The following is a 16,819-nucleotide window of genomic DNA, read 5'->3' as shown; positions in this document are numbered from 1 at the left end:
CAGCAGCTTGGGAGGGATTTTGAGGATGAGCAGCTCGTTTAGGGTCATGACACAGCTTCTCAATCAGACCTCTCCAAAAACCTTTGTCTCTTTCTGAAGCCATTCAGTGGTAAACATACCTGATGCAGGTATTGTAGTGATTACTGCTTTGTTGCATAACATCACATTCCTATCCTTTTGTTTGACTGCAAGCACAATGTTCCATGAAATACAAGATGCCAGATGTACCCACAGCTTCCAAAGCCATCCACTTTTGTTTGAATATTTTCAAAAAGTCTTGGGAATCATCAAGATATTTTTTGGTAAAAGTAAGAAAGGCTGTTGAGTTCTTCTTGGTCAGCAGCAGCTTTTACTTTCAAACTCTCTCATGTGTGACATTTTCACCTCGTCTATTTCTTATGGCTAAATCACGAACACCAAGTCTAACCAAGTGAGGTTTGCAGTTCTTCATCTTTTCTCAAATTTCTTTAGTTTGAGTCATGAGAGTCAAACTTTGATCTTTGAATCTACTTTGTATGTATATGTTGTAGATACTTTTATTTAACACAATTATTTAACATCTTAAATAATTTTCAGAACAGTTTAGTCAACATGGGAAATCTGATATAAATGGTTTGGAATGACTTTAAAATTAATACAGCGTGATATGTGCTGCACTAAACATCTTGATGTTGGTTTATTTTTAAAGAAAATGTTAGAAATAGGTTAAACTCCTGTTGTTGTCAAATTTTAGAATGAATTGTCTTTGTAAAAACATTGTTAGCAGATGTTAAACTGTCCAATCCTTTAGTATAGAGTTTAGACACTTTCCTTCTCCTACCAGTTGTGGTATTATTAGCAAAAAGTATTTTTCGCTACTGTGTTGTTCTTGTTGAAGTCATCTCTGCAATGCATCCAGCAAGAATTAAATTAAGCTTGGGTTATTGCCATAAAAGAGACTTAGAAAGCATGAGCTGTTTTTCTCCTAATTGATTGTTTTTGTTTTGTTTTGTTTTGTCAAAATGAATATGAGCTGATACTGGATGCCTTCCTTTTGCAGAATGATTGTGCACAGCCCCTAATCATTTCTTCACGTTGAATTTACATTGCAAACACTCCTGGTCACATTACCTCACCCACATCAAAGGCTGCCTCCTGAAAAGCTCCGTGGAATATTAGCAGAGATTTAAAGCTCTCATCTCTCTGTTTCAGAAACATGCCGATTTGAAGTAATCTCCCTCCCTTTTTGCTTTTTTGTGTTCTATGTGTGAAGTTGGCCAACACTTTAATGGCCCATTTACAAAACTTTTACACCTGCAACAAAAACGCTTTTATAGCTCTGGAAACCCCTGAGGCGCTAAGCCCTACCTGTTAGTCAATGTAATAGCCTTTATTAGCCTTTGAAAAATATGTAACCACAGCAATTAAGATTTATTACGCATTTTATCAAAGCTGTATATCAGCAGAGAGGTGAAAAGTGAACCTTTGAGATCAAAAGTCTAAAGGCCCCTTGCCGCTGTGCGAACTCAACTATTTGTTTTCCACTGTAGGTTTCTGATACATTATTGACTAACTTTGAATAAGTCTTAATAAAACATGCACCTACTTTACTTCAAATGTACAATGCGCATGCAAGCAGGTGAATACCAGTGCAACTGTTACTCAGAAAAACACTATTGGTTGAATGGTCCTTTAATATCATTGACAAAAATCATGCAAAACGTGTTTCTATATCTACAACTTACAAAACGGAATCGTTGCAAAAGCCTTTCTGTTTGTACAATCGTATTAATCAGGCTGACTAGAAATGTATTCAGTTAGAGATGAGGGGTGAGGATATTGTGATGACAACTACGAAAGCGAGGAATGAGCAAATTGTGGGTTAATAGCATCCAATATGGTAATCTCATTATTTAACAACAATGAAACATTATGGCACTGTGTATTTACTGCATGAAATCTCATCTTATCCACTTAAAAAAGTGTCGCTAGTATGGCAATTACAAAAGAATCATGACTCGCTGATGGAAATAAGCTGGCTGTACAAACCATAATTTTGCAGTGTGTCACAAATCCAACAAAAACAGAACAGATCTGAAGTCCAAAAGTTCAGGTTTTTGGGTGTAGACGTCATGGAGTATGATTCTAAAACACATCTGGTTGTTGTGGATGATCAGTCAAAGTTCTCTGTTCTCTCTCAGTTTTTCATGGTGGGGTCAGGCAAATGATTCAAATGGTGTAAAGGGTCAGAGGAACATAAGCAAAGAAAAGTATCTCAAGGGCATCAAGAAAGTGACTGGCACCTTCTACCAAAACCAAATTAGATGACAGACCTCTTTGATTTGTCAGGCCATGCATCATAAGTCTTCCTAAAAGGGCTTCTGTGCATATTGTTACAATTGTTGGTTAACTTTCCTACAATAACTTTCCATTTTAAAGGAAGACACCTGATTGCAAAGTTACAGGCATCTCTTTTCCACTTTATGTCTAATGACACATTAGACATTAGACTAAAATGTTCAAAATAGAAGTTTTTAAGTCTTAGTTTATACTAATTAGTACCAAGGCTAAAAAGAGAAGCAGTAGAGGATCAGAAAGTCTGACTGACATAATCAGATGTTCTACAATTGCTCCAGATGACAGTTCACAGTAAAGTTTACACAAAGCCTGCAGCTAGACCCTGTCACTGGAATCAAGATTGGAGAGCTCACTGTGGTAGGTAGCAGTTATGAAATCTCTGAAGTGTTCATGCTAGCCAGATGGGACTAACCTACACACCAAGGTGGCCACATTCCTCCTTACTGCCTGTGCATGCACGCACACGCACACACACACACACGCACACACACGAACACGAACACACACACACACACACACACACACACGCAGACACGCGCAGTAATGCACTGAAACACACCATGTTTGTAGCAGACGTCCTGCCAGCCACAAACCACCACCTCAAAACATCCCTCACATCTGACCTTCAAACTGTAGATTTAAAATCTATGTAATTACAGAGAATGTTTTAACTTAGCAAGTAAACACAGCAGCAGAAATAGACACATCAACTTCTATATACAAGTGTGTGGGTGCCAGATATGCGTTTCTATTCATAGCTGACTGGAATTAGTGGCTTGTATCAATGTTCACCATAACGAACAGTTGCAGACAGCAGTTTGACCATATGAAAGCTAAAACAGGCTTACAGGTGCATCTCAATAAATTAAAAGATCACTAGAAAGTAGTTTAAAGCTAAGTTCATATATTTTACCAACACACAATGAAATAATTAAAACTTTTATTGCTATTAATTCTGATGAATATGGCTTACACAAAGTCCAGTTTCACTAAAAATTTGAATATTACACCTAAAGACACATAAAAAATGATTTCTTTTTTTTTATCCCTTGTAATTAGCAATTTCCAAGCTGTTTACAGGTGACGGTAACTGTGTTGTTTTCAAGCCTATCACTGGAAAGTTGAATGGAAGGAAAACTGCTACAGAAAAAATGCATAAGCAAAAGGGATAAACAAAACCTTGAGTAGATTATGAAGCAATGGGCATTGAAAGGTTTGTGGAGACTCTTGAGATGTGACCAAAAGCTGGAGTCGGTGCTTTAAAAGCCACCACACACAGACGTATCCAGGACGTGGGCTACACTGTCACATTCCTTGTGTAAAGCAGAGAGGCAAGAAAATTTCTGTTTTTAATTTCAGATATCCATCCATCCATTTTCTGAACACCCTTGTCCCTCAGTGGGGTCGGGAGGGGTGCTGGTGCCTATCTCCAGCTAACGTTCCGGGCGAGAGGCGGGGTACATCCTGGACAGGTCAATTTCAGATATTTTAGACTCAAAATCTTCAGAAATGGCTGTGAATGTCTTCGGGGTTTCAGCCATTTTTAAAAGTACATTAGAACCCAAAACAGTGGAAAAAAAAAATCTGTCTTAAGACTGTGACGGGATGTAGAAAAACCTAAGCGTTCCATTGCAGTCGATATTGATAATTACTGATTGATAATTACTGATGAGTTTTTTTTGTTTTGAAATATCTAAAATACTACCAAAGTGGTGACATGACCTTTCCTTTTTAACCTATCCTTTTCATTCCCCACTATAGTTTTCATTTTTTATTTTTAAGCAGTTATGAGGCAGGTAAGGTAACAGATTGTTGCTAGGTAACCAAAGAGTGAGTGGGATAGTTGATGCCACCAACCTTGCCTCGCTGGCAGTGGAGGTTGATTGGGTAAAGCCTTTCCTCTGTCGACATCTCCCATAATACTGTGCAGTTCTGGATCTGACTTTAGTAAACTTATTGAATATTCTTGCAGACATTTTATCTATTGATATTGATCAGATGTCTGTTACAATATGCTTTATTATAGATTTATTGTCCAGCCCCACTTAAGACCTGGATTTGTAGTTAAATTTAAATTTTTTGGTGAGTTTGATAGTATGACACAGAACCCTTTCAGGAGCAGTGGACTGATTTGCTCTACCTCTTCTAGTGAGGTCCTCTGGAGTGTAAACCCACCAGGGACAGACAGCTTTCCTTTCAGAAGGGCCAATCTTCTGTTTAATTTTCCTTCAACTTGAAAACATCCCGTATAAGACAATCCAGACCTCCTCCAAGCTTGGCGTCACAGGAAGAGCCAAAACGGACTGGAACCTCTGTCAGGGAGAGGCACAATGCTCTCCAACATCTGTTTACCTAAATTTACTTCCTCCATTCCCTCCACCTCAGGTGGCCTCAAAGCCCTGGTCACTAAAGCATGCAAACACAAGGAGGATGAATACACCAGGGCTCATGGAAACTGTGGAGCACACATCACTGGCATTTCCCTAGATCCTGTTAGTAAAACAAACAAAAGGAGAGGATCCATGCTGGGACTCTGTTAGCAGTGATAAATGGATTCACATATTAGGCTAAACACACGGGTAATGTGCAGATTCAGATATGGGACTGCCTCCAGATTTCATTGTGCATGCATGCTCCTCTGCATGTGCTCAGTCTCATGAGAGCTTGATAGCAGTTTTATGCAGATGCCCATCTCGTCACATCTGAGAGCCACTTTTGAGTTTTCGGTCCAATTATTCAGCACTTACCGCATGGGCCTGAGCGCGGTCCACAGGGAAGCCAGATAAACAAACAGCAGAGAATTATTCAGGATTTAAACACTTAAAAATCCACTTCAACAGAGCCATTTATGTGGTTAATTAAAATGAGCACTGCACTCCCAAAGAAAGCCCAGAACTACCATAAGGGCCCCGCTAACCTAGAGCGATTCCCAGACCCACACAAACAAAACCCTCTCCCTCCTTGTACGACCTCCTAAGCTCACACTGATGCATCTGTTATTATTTGAGGAAATCTTATACATATCTGAAGGTCTGAGTACAAATAATAGAAGAAATACCTATACAGAGCATTTAATGCATCTACTAAATGACTTATTCTTTTCCTCCTTAAACTATTTGAACAGTGTTCAAACATAAAATTTTTCAGAGTGCTAAACACATCTCTCAATGGTAAGCAAATATTGCTTGAAAGCTGGAAGTGTATGATGGATTTCATAGAAGAAATAACAAAGAGACTATGATGTTACCAACAGACTGCAAGCAGTCATTGTCCTTATTATGGAGCCTATAATATCATATCAAAGGGGAACAAAAATCAGCATTTTTTTATGTCATCATCACAACCAATGAGATCTGGAGCCAATAAATATTTCTGGCAGCTAAGAACGCTTTTGAAACTGAAATGAAGGTTTAGGCCCCTTCCCACTGAGGAAAAGAGCCAGATGGAAATGGATGTGTTGCCTTTTTGTTCTGTGTCAAAGGCACGCTAGGTCCAAAATATCTTTCTGATCTGCATTGCATTGCAGAACTGGAAAGATCCCTTGCTGCACCTTTTTGACATTTTGTCAGGTTACAACCACAAACTGCCAGGTATTTTTACACAACGTAGTGCATAGCTCTGAATATGAAGGAAAATCTGTAAATTTGGTGTGCATTTGCATTCTGTCTCTCTGAGTAATACATTTCTCAATAACCTTTTGCTGAATTTACAGTTGAAAGTCTATGAAAAACAGATATTTTCCTTCCAGTTCACAATTTTGCACTACTTTTTATTGGTTAATCAAATAAAACCACAATAAAACACCTTGGAGTATGTGGTTATAATGTGGCAGAAAATAGAAAGTTTGAGGAGTATGAATTCCCTTTGGCATACTGACTGAATTAACAGCAAATCTATTGGATTAAATGTTTTACACTTTCCTTCCCTTTCTCTTCCTTTAACCCATTGTCTCCACTCAACAAAGGAATATATTATATAAAATAAAAATCCAGTCCAGCCAAATAAATAAAAACATCTTCAGAATGCATCTGTTCTTTAGGGGTTTTGAAATAAACATCACCCTCAAGTGTGCAACAAAATCCTTTAGCTAGGGAGACACTTTGATCAACAGCTATCCGTTGCTCCAAACTGAGCATATATTTGGGGAAACAAAGCACAATCTCAGCTGCTAATCCCCTGAGATTCAGAGTGCATTCCCAAATAAGCCTTTGATCTCTGGAGTGCATCCGGACAGCTGACTTCAGACATACTGCACACTTGCATGCACACGCGAGGAACAGATATACACAAACACAAGCATTCGTCTCAGACTGATAATGTGCCAAAATGCACTTTTATTTGTGGTTGCCACATTTGGTGACAGCTGAAGATTTATTTATTTTTTTTCTCAAATTGAGGTACATTAAGTGACTTCTACAGCTAAATCCAACAGCTTCAGGTCTACATTTCTGTACAAGCTGGTATTTGAAATACCTTATCTTGACTGTAGCCTATTCTTAATGCTTTAAATGTATAATTGAAAGATGGCACTTTCTAACAAAATCAAAAATATTGACATATTTTACTTTTTATTTATACTGCTTGAGGTTTTTCACATTTTCAAACTACAAACTTCAATCTATTTTATTAGAAATCTCTGTGGCGAACCAACACAAACCATTGCATATTTGTGAAGTAGATGGAAAATGATTTGAACATTTTTTACTCTTCCAAACATTAAAACTTTGGTGTATTTGTTTTCAGCCCCCCTGAGGCAGCACTTCGTAGAGGCACCTTTCACTGCAAACACAACTGGCACTCTTTAGGGACTATGTCTTTACCAGCTTTGCACATCTAGAAACTGACATTTTTTTCCAGTCCTCTTTGCAAAATTGCTCAACCCCAGTCACCTGGGATAGATAGACAGCATCTATGAAGAACAATTTTTAAGCTTTACCACAACTTCCCATCTGTGCAGAATCAGTTTTCTATCCAAGATAGTATTTAATTTTGGTCTCATTCGACAAGAACACTCACATGGACTCTATTTACTAACTAGGTGTCTTCTTAGGGCTAATGGCACAGGGTTTTATTTTGGGGTATCAAACTAAAAGTGGATAAAAGTAAATGTACATCACACTTTTCAGATTCCTATTTTAAAAAAGATTTGAAAAGTACTTCCACTTCAAATGTATGCAGTACTTCATGCTGGTCTTTCATGTAAAATCTCATTCCAATGCATTAAAGTACTAACTTGCCAGGCATAAAGAATCTAAATACATGGCTCTTAAACATCAGTGAAATATTTAGTGCAACCCAGTTTTATTTTACACTAAACTAATGTCATTGTTTCATAAGATTTTTTTTCAACTGACAGTAATCCGCTCTGCTTTGTCATGAAAGAGAAACTCCTTCAGCTTTCAGTAAACTATGTGACATACAACGCCTGATGTGACATTAAAGCCACCTCCACATCCTCGACCCTCCCAGTCCTCCAGCTAATTTGATGTCAACCCAAGACCTCAGACACATCTTCTCACGATGGGAAAAAAAAAATCACATAGCTCCTATGGCCAGGTGTTACCCCTCCTCCCAAAGGCTGGGCTTTTCTTCTCTTTAGAGAGTGGCTCCAAACTTTTCTCCCAGCCTCTTCAAAGAGCAACAACAGGTCCTTGGCCCCTTGGGACCACAGAGGGGGTAGAGCATGGTGGGAGAGGGGTATACGTCACACAGCATGCACGGGAGGCCAGTCGGTGGGAAAAGAAATTGCAATGCACTGGGAGAGGAGAAAGAAAGAGGAGAGGGAGAAGAAGAGGAGTCTGAAACTGAAAGGTGCTTTCAGCTTCTAGACAAGAGCCCCAGCTTTGTGAAAATGACCTGGAAAGAAAAAGCACAACACAAACCTGCCATGTGCTTAAAATCTTTAGGAGCATTTCCAAAAGGTCTTTCTACTTTAAAAAAAATTGCTTCTAAAAAAAAAATCAAAGACAATGCAACCAACTGTGAATCAGGGAAGGTGGGAGCAAGAGCCCCGATGCTATCCGCTTTTGAATTGCATTCTGTTGTCAAATGCACCTTTTGCTCTTTGTCTGAACGGCTCACAAACTTCTGTTGGAAAGGAAAATCTAAGCTTTTGGAACTGCGAGAGCAGCAGGCTGGGAAGCCTCAGTGTGGAGGGTTCTTTTAAACTACACACAGACTGGAGCTTCACAGAGAGGAGGAGCCATCAGTGTCACTACAAACACCTCCCTGCACGGCCCACTTCAAATGCAGCCACATGTCATCAACCGCAACCAACACAGGGCACATGAGAAACGCAACAAACAGATGGAGGATAGGAAGGCAGAGAGGGGAAGAGGGCAGAACCAAAGGGAGTGGGGCAGGGGGAGGTAACAGAATAGTAGAGGGTGGCTTATTAAAACAGAGCCTCTCATGTCAACATCTGACGATTACTCCCAAAGGAAGCAACAAACCGAACCAGCTGAAAAGTTTTCTGAAGTGAAAATACTCAGCTATTTATCCGCCTCTAACGATACACTTCTGCACGCTTCAAATATCAGATTTACGGCTGGGTGTGGATGTGGACACCGTGCCGCACGTCACTGAGGCTCACATGACTCTGATCTTATTGAGCTTCACTGTCCACCTGTTTACACCGCTCACTGCCCAATAAGAGTCTCTCTGGACTTTATGAATGGGAAAGTACTCACACCTCTTTAAGCTTTTCATATTTTGACTGATTGCATCTACAAACTTCCAAACTTACTGGGGTTTTACTGGCATCCCAGCTAGAGGATAATTGCAAAGTGGTTGGAACGTAATAAAAGGTTTTGAACATTTTCTAGAGTTAAAAATGTGAAAAGTGTGGCTTACAATCTCTTATAGTAAACACTTTTTGTTGATTCCGTCTGCCAAGTCCCAATTTTCCAAACCCTGTGAGAGAAAAGCATTTCCACAGCATGATGAAGCCACTACTATGTCCCAACGTTAATGGGGTGTAAATACTTTTGTAACAAAGCCAACCTGCTCATGTGAGCCACATCTCTCAGCCCAGACATTCTTTTAAAGTCGGCATTGTTCCTTTTGGGATTATAGTGTGGCAAAGATCGGCTCAGAAGAATTTCAAGCATGGACACCCCGCTGGTGACACCCGACCCACATTCTCCTGAACCCTGGTCCAACTGGGAGAGGAGCTTAAAGAACAGTGGCTATAAATAACTATCCCACCAGGTATTCCATGCAACACCGACAACTTTTAAAGCCAAGAGAGGACTTGCGTTCATTTGGAGCGAGATTTCAACTCATGTTTCTAACAGCGCTTTTAGATCTGACTTTTACACATAAAAAGAAAAAAAAATCCTTCACACATTACAAAATGAAAATAAATAATAATTTTGCTACATGTTTTGTTGATAACAATCTTTATATATTTTCCCTAATGAATAGATAATAAAATTAAAATCACTTTATTTACAGGTGAACTGATTAAACTTTTCTGGCTGACAGTTTTTCAGAGGTTTTATCTGCCAATTTTAATTTGACTGATTCAGATTTTTTTTTTTCTTTAAGGACTTTTACAAATAAAAGCACTGCACCTTCAAACTGTCTTTAATCTAAAAGAAACTAAAAATAATAGAAAATTAAGGATTTTAGGTATTTAATGATACATTGGTAGATACCAATCAAAGGCTGATGGATTATTGCATCTAATTTTAATTCATTAATCACTAAAAGTAAGGCTGACCCTGCAAATTATATATTACATAGTAGTGAAATGCAGAAATCAATAACTTTTTAATACATCTGATAGGGAGAAACATAAACTATTACCTGATGTATTACAGATTTAATAACTTTTAAAAAGTATCCTAAGTCTACATATTTAGTTTACATCATCTTGTGAATGGGAGGGATCCAGCAGAAAGTTAGATTGGCACAAGAATTTCAGTCTGTAACAATGAAAATTAATGAGGAAACTTCTATAGAAAGAAATGCCATGCCAACAAGTTTACAGTCGACGCCCCCTCCACTATTGGCCAAAAGCTTTTACACTGTGGTGTTGCTGGAAACAGAAAGCTGCTGAATATGTTGAGGAAGAAAGGAATGGATGTTTGTTTTTCCGCTCATTATTTATTGTATGTGCTTGGTTTAAAATGTTTAAATTGCCTCAAGTAATTTAAATAATGTGGAATAATTGTACTGCTGCCAACAAGCTTTTAGAAAGAAAACCCAAAGTTTCTTCAAAATATATCAAAAACTAAGACATAAAACTGAGGTTGGAGATTGATCTTGCTTCAATAACTAATCCCGATTAGTAATGTCAACACCACCAGCAAAAACCTCCTAAAACTATCTACAATTTTACCTCATGATTAAGAACACATGTAATGCTAACGTAGCTTCCAGCACAAAACAAATTAATGATTTTATACTAGAGGTTTTTTTTTTATGTAATGCCCAAAAGAAAAATGCATAATTGTCCCAATTTATTCAAGTTGTGCTTAACTGAGTCATGCATTTTTACTTTAGAACTGACATTTGTTTATAGTTACAAATTATATTTGTTGTCTAGCACATTCTCAATTTTTATGCAGGCAATTGCTCACCAAAAATGCCTCGCACAAGTAGCTGTTTTCACTAACGGCAACTTGTTATGTTTTGTATCTTTGTTCTTCAGGTCCATTTTATTGCATTAAATTACCTTAAGCGAAGAAAAGCTGCAAGCATCAGTGGGTTAGGACATAAGTGATGCAAGAGTAAAACAGGGGAAAATAAGATGGTTTACCACATCAAGCAGTAGGTGCTGACATGTTCATGTTTATGGAATGACCCAAAAAATTAAATGATGCTATACAGCATCAAACAATAGTGTGTCATCTATTTAGAATGCAACAGATCTGGGATTTGGCTCTATGTTTAATAAACTAACAGATTTATGATGAAAATGTCTGGATCCTGGGTGGGCGAACTCATTTCCCATTTTTCTACTTAACAGGTCTCAGTTCCTGAAACATGCCTGCCTTTGAGGAAGGCATCTCTAACCAAAGAGGCTTAAAAGCTCCTCTGAAGCAATTCCAAAGGATCTCCCTTCTTGACAACAGCGGCACAGTGTTTACCACACTGCCAAAATACAAAACAAGCATGACCTCCAACATTTCTCCCCAGCCTTTACAATCCACACTTGTCACTGGACTGTCACACAGCAATGCTTTCAACTCAGCCTGGGTCTATTGTTAACTAAATTACAAGAGAGAGACTGAGAGAGGGAGTCTCAGATCAGTTAAAGAGGCTGACATCATCAATGTTCCATGCACGAGTAAATGTGAGTTCAAGCAAGCAGTGTAAGCATTCACTGTTGCAGTACAAAACAACTACAGTGCTAAGCAAAAGTATTCACAGCCCCTTAAATTTTTTCACATTTTGTCACATTATAGCCACGAACATAAAATGCATTTTGTGGGGATTTTATGTGATGGGCCAACATAAAGTTGCACATAAGAGAAAATAAACTAATGATCTCAGTTTAACTACAACTGTTCTGTTTAAAACATTAAACAGGTCGAGCTTGGAAAAGCTTAAACATCTCATAGGAAGAGTTCAGAAAAATACAAACCAATCCTCCTAAACTGAGCATTCTAGCAAGAAAAGCATCATTCAGAAAAGTAGTCAAGAAGCCCATGGTAACTCTGGAGGAGCTGCAAAGTTGATCTGGGAATCTAAAGACAGGGCAACAATTAGTTCGTAGAGGAAAACCTGTTAGAGGCTGCAAAATACCTGAGAGTGCAGTCACTGTCTATCTTTCCAGCAGATCAAAAACACTAAAATGATTTGGTTTAAATAAATTGATAATGTGTGGCAGGACTTTAAAATTGATGTTCACAGATCTGACTGAGATTGAGGTATTTTCGAAAGAAGAATGGGCAGAAATGTCAGTCTGTAGATGTGCCCAGAGCGCTTAGGTGTTTCTACCTACCTTGTATTTATGGGCTTCATAAATACAAGCTGCGGTTTTTATTTTACTTTACTTTTATTTGTCTAAAGGACATGAAAACCATCCCTAGCAATTATTCGCCTTTTTGTGTTGATCTGTGTTACAAAATTCCGATTAAAAAAAATAAAGTAAATTTAACGTGCAAAAAATGTGGAAAACTTATCCGCCTGTGAATACTGTTGCAAGCCGGTGTATGAGCGTAAAAACCAGCCTCGTGCTGAAACGGTGATAAACTCGATCGCAGTTTCAAAAACCTACATAAAACAATTTTCTAAAAAAAAATTTTACTCAAACATGTTCAAGTGGGAAAATGGGGATACAACTTATTCCGAATTTTCCGAGTAAGTTGGCAGTAAATAAGTGAACGTAGGTGGCCAGGGGAACTCACCCGTGCAGTCATCCCGCAGTTACTCTGATGGTGACAGTCCTGTTGCTCGAGGCGAGAGCTCGTGCAGTAGTATTTCTGCTTCACGAGCCAGTCGTCGACTCCCTTTTTCGCCAAACAGGCATTCACAACAAAGCTGTCGCCTGGAACACAAAAAACACATGTCAGATGCTTAAAAAACAATAATTTATTAAGCAGGACTCATTCTACCGAAAAACGGGACTCTCTTCTCTAAGAGACGAACTCTACGTGCAACGTTTCCATTTACAAACTGACAGAAAATATTAAAAGTGTACTGTGAAGGGGAGAACAAATAAAGTCTGCTTACCTTCTGGACTCTCCCTCGGTTTACAAATAGCGGCTTGAAAGACAGAAAAATGGAAAACAATGAATGTGTTACTAGAAAGTATCAAAGCGCAGTTGGAACAACTACTGCTGTGTTTTTTCCTATCGGGAATAAGAAATCGTACCATGCTTCGAGTGCAGTTTACCCATTTCTATGCATCGAGTTGGAGTTGAAAACCATCAGAAGAATATAATCCAGTAAAATAACAACAGGCTGCGATATCCAGTCAGCGGAGCGTCCGTGGAGACCGAGAGCGCACTACATGGAGTGAAGACCGTGTGACCGAGGAGCAGAGTGAGTCTTTGATCCAAAGCGTTGCCGCCAATAGACACAAGCAAGACTATAGGTTGAACAACTTCCGGTCGGCGCGTTCAAAATAAACCCAGGCACGTCACCGAGCGGAAAGTTAAGATTAACCAGATTTAAATAACAGCATTTCACATTTTCATTTTTATTTTTGAAGGCATAAATATTAATCATAAGCCCTGCAACTTTGAAATGTATTTTAAGCTAACCTACTTAACCTTAAAAAAAATGGGGCTCACGCTCAAAATCTCAAAATTGATGGTAACAAATCCAAAAGAGTCCAGATTCCGGAACCAGTTGCGTCTCTCACTGTAACTTGATGCCGCTTGTGCAGCTTCGCCCCGCTTCAGTCTCGGTGAAGCGCTGATGAGGTGACATCAAAACGATTACATTTTTAACTGTGAGAATATAATATCAGCCCCGAGTGCGAGCGAATGAGTGTAAACCCGCTGATTATAGTCTTAGTTTTCTCAAAAGGAGGGTCACGTTCCAGGCAGGGGTCACAGTCCTGGGCCCCAATCGGACGTGCAGCCTGTCACGTTTTTTTGTTGTCACAGTTAATTGTAGACTACAATTAGTTAATTGTAGTCTACAGTTGTTCTCCCCTAAAAAAGGGGAGAACAAATTCTAAAAAAATATATAAAAAAAGTATTATGAAGCCCCAAATGCTATTTTTGCCCTGTTATCTTATACCTTGATTAATGAATGTATTCAAAAGTACAAGCAAGGCAAGTCTGAGTTATAAACAAACTTTGGCTACAGCAGAGGACTCCCAGTCATGTCTACTCTGTAAGAAAAAATTAGCCTTGGTTGTTTATTTTTCCAAAATAGATTATAACAGAATGACAGGACAAAAGGCATGGGTTTTGGCATAATTTATTACAATTTTCAGAAAACAAGTAGGTGATGACTGAGAGATCATGTGAATAAATATAATTTCAAAAAGAAAAGCAAGAGCTATATTAAAAAATATATTATTATTTTTTAGAAAAAAAGGTTTAAGTGCACCAAAATTTACTTCTTATGCACTGACATACTATTATAAAGAGCTATACTCAGCTTAAAGGGGATATAGAAATAGAAGATTATATAGTGAGGCAATTACATAAAAGTAACACTGCAAACATTTTATGAATGTTTGAAATGTTTAATTATATCTTACAGATTAAACAATGACAAGTGACGAAGACATGACTGATTGTTTCTATATGTCTGAAAAATGCTGTTTGTAAACATGGGGTCAATCTTAGCTCCACCTTTCAAACTTTTATGAATCTATTTAAGGTGTGATGCAATAACATTTGATTTTTTTTTTTAAAAAAAGTCCCTGCATAAAAATATAAAATAGGTCAGTGACTCTTTGCAGTTTCTGGTGGGTTTAACAAGGACCCACCTTCAGCGTCGGGCCTCATAAAACCTTTCGCTGGCTCTGAGAACAAAGGAGGATAAGGTTGCATGACGATTGAATTGCATTTGAATTTATAACCCTTTTAGAATTAGATAAATCAAGTCAACAATTATGCACCCATTTGGGCCTCTTGAGGTCAGAATCAAATCAGGATTAGTGCACAGCGCTCATCTCTCTGTTTGAGGTCTCTGACATGAGAATAAGAGTCTTATTGGACTGAGGCAGCAGATGAAAGCAAGCTAAGATGCTTTTGATGTCTTCAGATATACAGCATAAAGATAGCAGCTACTGGGCCATTTCATGCCAGGCTGCCAGTCTCTCAGTGTGACAGTAATATTGCACACAGTGGGTCTCACCCTGCCAACCAAAACCATTAAGGTTCCAGATGTTCTCCCAAGAAGTCTTCTGTAAATTGTATCCGCGGAAGATCAAAAGTTAAAGTTAATCACGCTCAGAAGTTCCGCATTCAAGGATTCCTTTCACCCTTTTCCTCTAAAATACTTTGAATCATAACTCTAAATACAACGCATTTTTCTAATAAAGAAACAGATTACATTAATCCTTCATAGATTAGATTGAATTATATTAAATCAAAGGGACAAGTTACAAAAGAAAAAAAATATTTTAAAAGTAAAAACAACACATTTTTGTATCCGATCAATTAGATAAGAATATATTACTTTTAATTACTTATTTAACTTTGCATGAATTACTCTACTTTTACCAAAACTGATGCCAAAGGGAAAACATTCATAGGAATAGAATAATTTATTGTACTTATTTAAGAATCCTTTACAAAAGCATATTCAGCAAACAGGAAGCACCTTGGAGAAATGTATCTTAAGCCTGTTGGATTTGTTTAATCCTTAATTTTACATCTTCAAAGAAAAAGCAAAACTTAGGCAGATCTAAATGAGCCAGTGTTTTATTTGCTCATTTAGGAAAATTAACTATTTTCCATTCATAACTACACTGGGCTCCCAGGAGTTTTTTTATTAAGACACTGAAATACATGAAATGATCTGTTATCACATCTTAGCATGTTTTATGTTATAAAGCATAGCTTGTCAGACAAGATAAGTGAGTTGAGCGATCAGAATAAGTCATTAGATGGAATTGGATATGTGTTCAGCATTACTTATGAGTTTGAAAGAACCAAATAATTTAGTTTCACACAAAACAGTTTCAGACCTCTCTGTTCATGCTTAATTTTGAGCAGTACAATGAGACAGTTGTTCATGTCTCAAGTAGGATTGATGAAGCAGAGACCCATAGAGTTGGGTCAACACTGCACATTTTTTTGTCCAATTTACCCCAAATTTTTAGTCAGTCAGTCTGCTCTAGTTGTGGTCAGTAAGCAAAGCTAATCAGCACAAAAAAACTGGTCTGACTGAGCAAATATTCCTCAAGAGGTTATCCAGGGACAGGGCATATTAACCTTTGTGCGTGCGAGGACTGAGGCAAACGTAGAGGACTGTGGCAAATGATACAAGTTTTACGTGTGTGGGGTCAGTTGGACCCTATTTCTAGACACAAGGGTTAAGACAGTTTTACCAAGGTTTACACCAAGTGGAAAGGGAGTCTGGCTAAATAGAGACACAGAAAGTTTGACCTAACTACTAAGTTGTCACACTTCTCAGTCTCCAGTGAAAAGTTTACTCTAGGGCCAGTGCCCTGCAATTTTTCGAAGTGACAACCCAACACCCCTCAATCAAATGGCTGAATTATCCCCTCAGTATGCAGTCAATCCTCTGCAGACCTACTAATGACCTCTACTTGACTCAGGTGTGTTGAAGTAGAAAGACATCTAAAAGTTGCAAGACACTGGTCCTCAGTGTCTGGATTTGAGGACTGCTGCTCTTGGCTGTTAAAATGAGGCTGTAAAGTTTTTTAGGATCAGCATTTCAAGGCATAGCAATGAAGAGGAGAATGTATCTGTTAGGGAACCATAGGGTCTTATCATTGCTTTATGAAGATTTCGAAGAGCTCTGTCAGCTAAATGGATTTGGGGATTCATCTGCAGTAACGCAGACTCTGCTCCAGTTAGGGAGAGTAGAGAAGCAGGGG

The 16,819-nt window shown here is 38.3% G+C and overlaps 1 protein-coding gene across 1 annotated transcript in view; it reads right to left on the bottom strand.

Moving 5' to 3' along the window:
• nkd1 (NKD inhibitor of WNT signaling pathway 1) overlaps window positions 1-13,871 on the bottom strand; it is a 35,484-nt gene extending 21,613 nt beyond the window's left edge. Inside the window, exons 1-3 of the mRNA XM_007552160.2 lie at window positions 13,163-13,871; window positions 13,021-13,053; window positions 12,696-12,835 (exon numbers count right to left, since the gene is read on the bottom strand). Coding sequence (XP_007552222.1) covers window positions 12,696-12,835; window positions 13,021-13,053; window positions 13,163-13,187 — 198 coding nt within the window. The 5' untranslated portion in view covers window positions 13,188-13,871. The remainder of the gene's footprint in view (window positions 1-12,695; window positions 12,836-13,020; window positions 13,054-13,162) is intronic.
• Between the last annotated feature and the right edge of the window lie 2,948 nt (window positions 13,872-16,819).

This window comes from Poecilia formosa, unplaced genomic scaffold (assembly GCF_000485575.1).
Source record: "Poecilia formosa unplaced genomic scaffold, Poecilia_formosa-5.1.2 Scaffold46, whole genome shotgun sequence".
NCBI lineage: Eukaryota > Metazoa > Chordata > Actinopteri > Cyprinodontiformes > Poeciliidae > Poecilia > Poecilia formosa.
The sequence above is the reverse complement of the archived record's forward strand: the minus strand, read 5'-3'. Positions and strand labels throughout refer to the sequence as shown.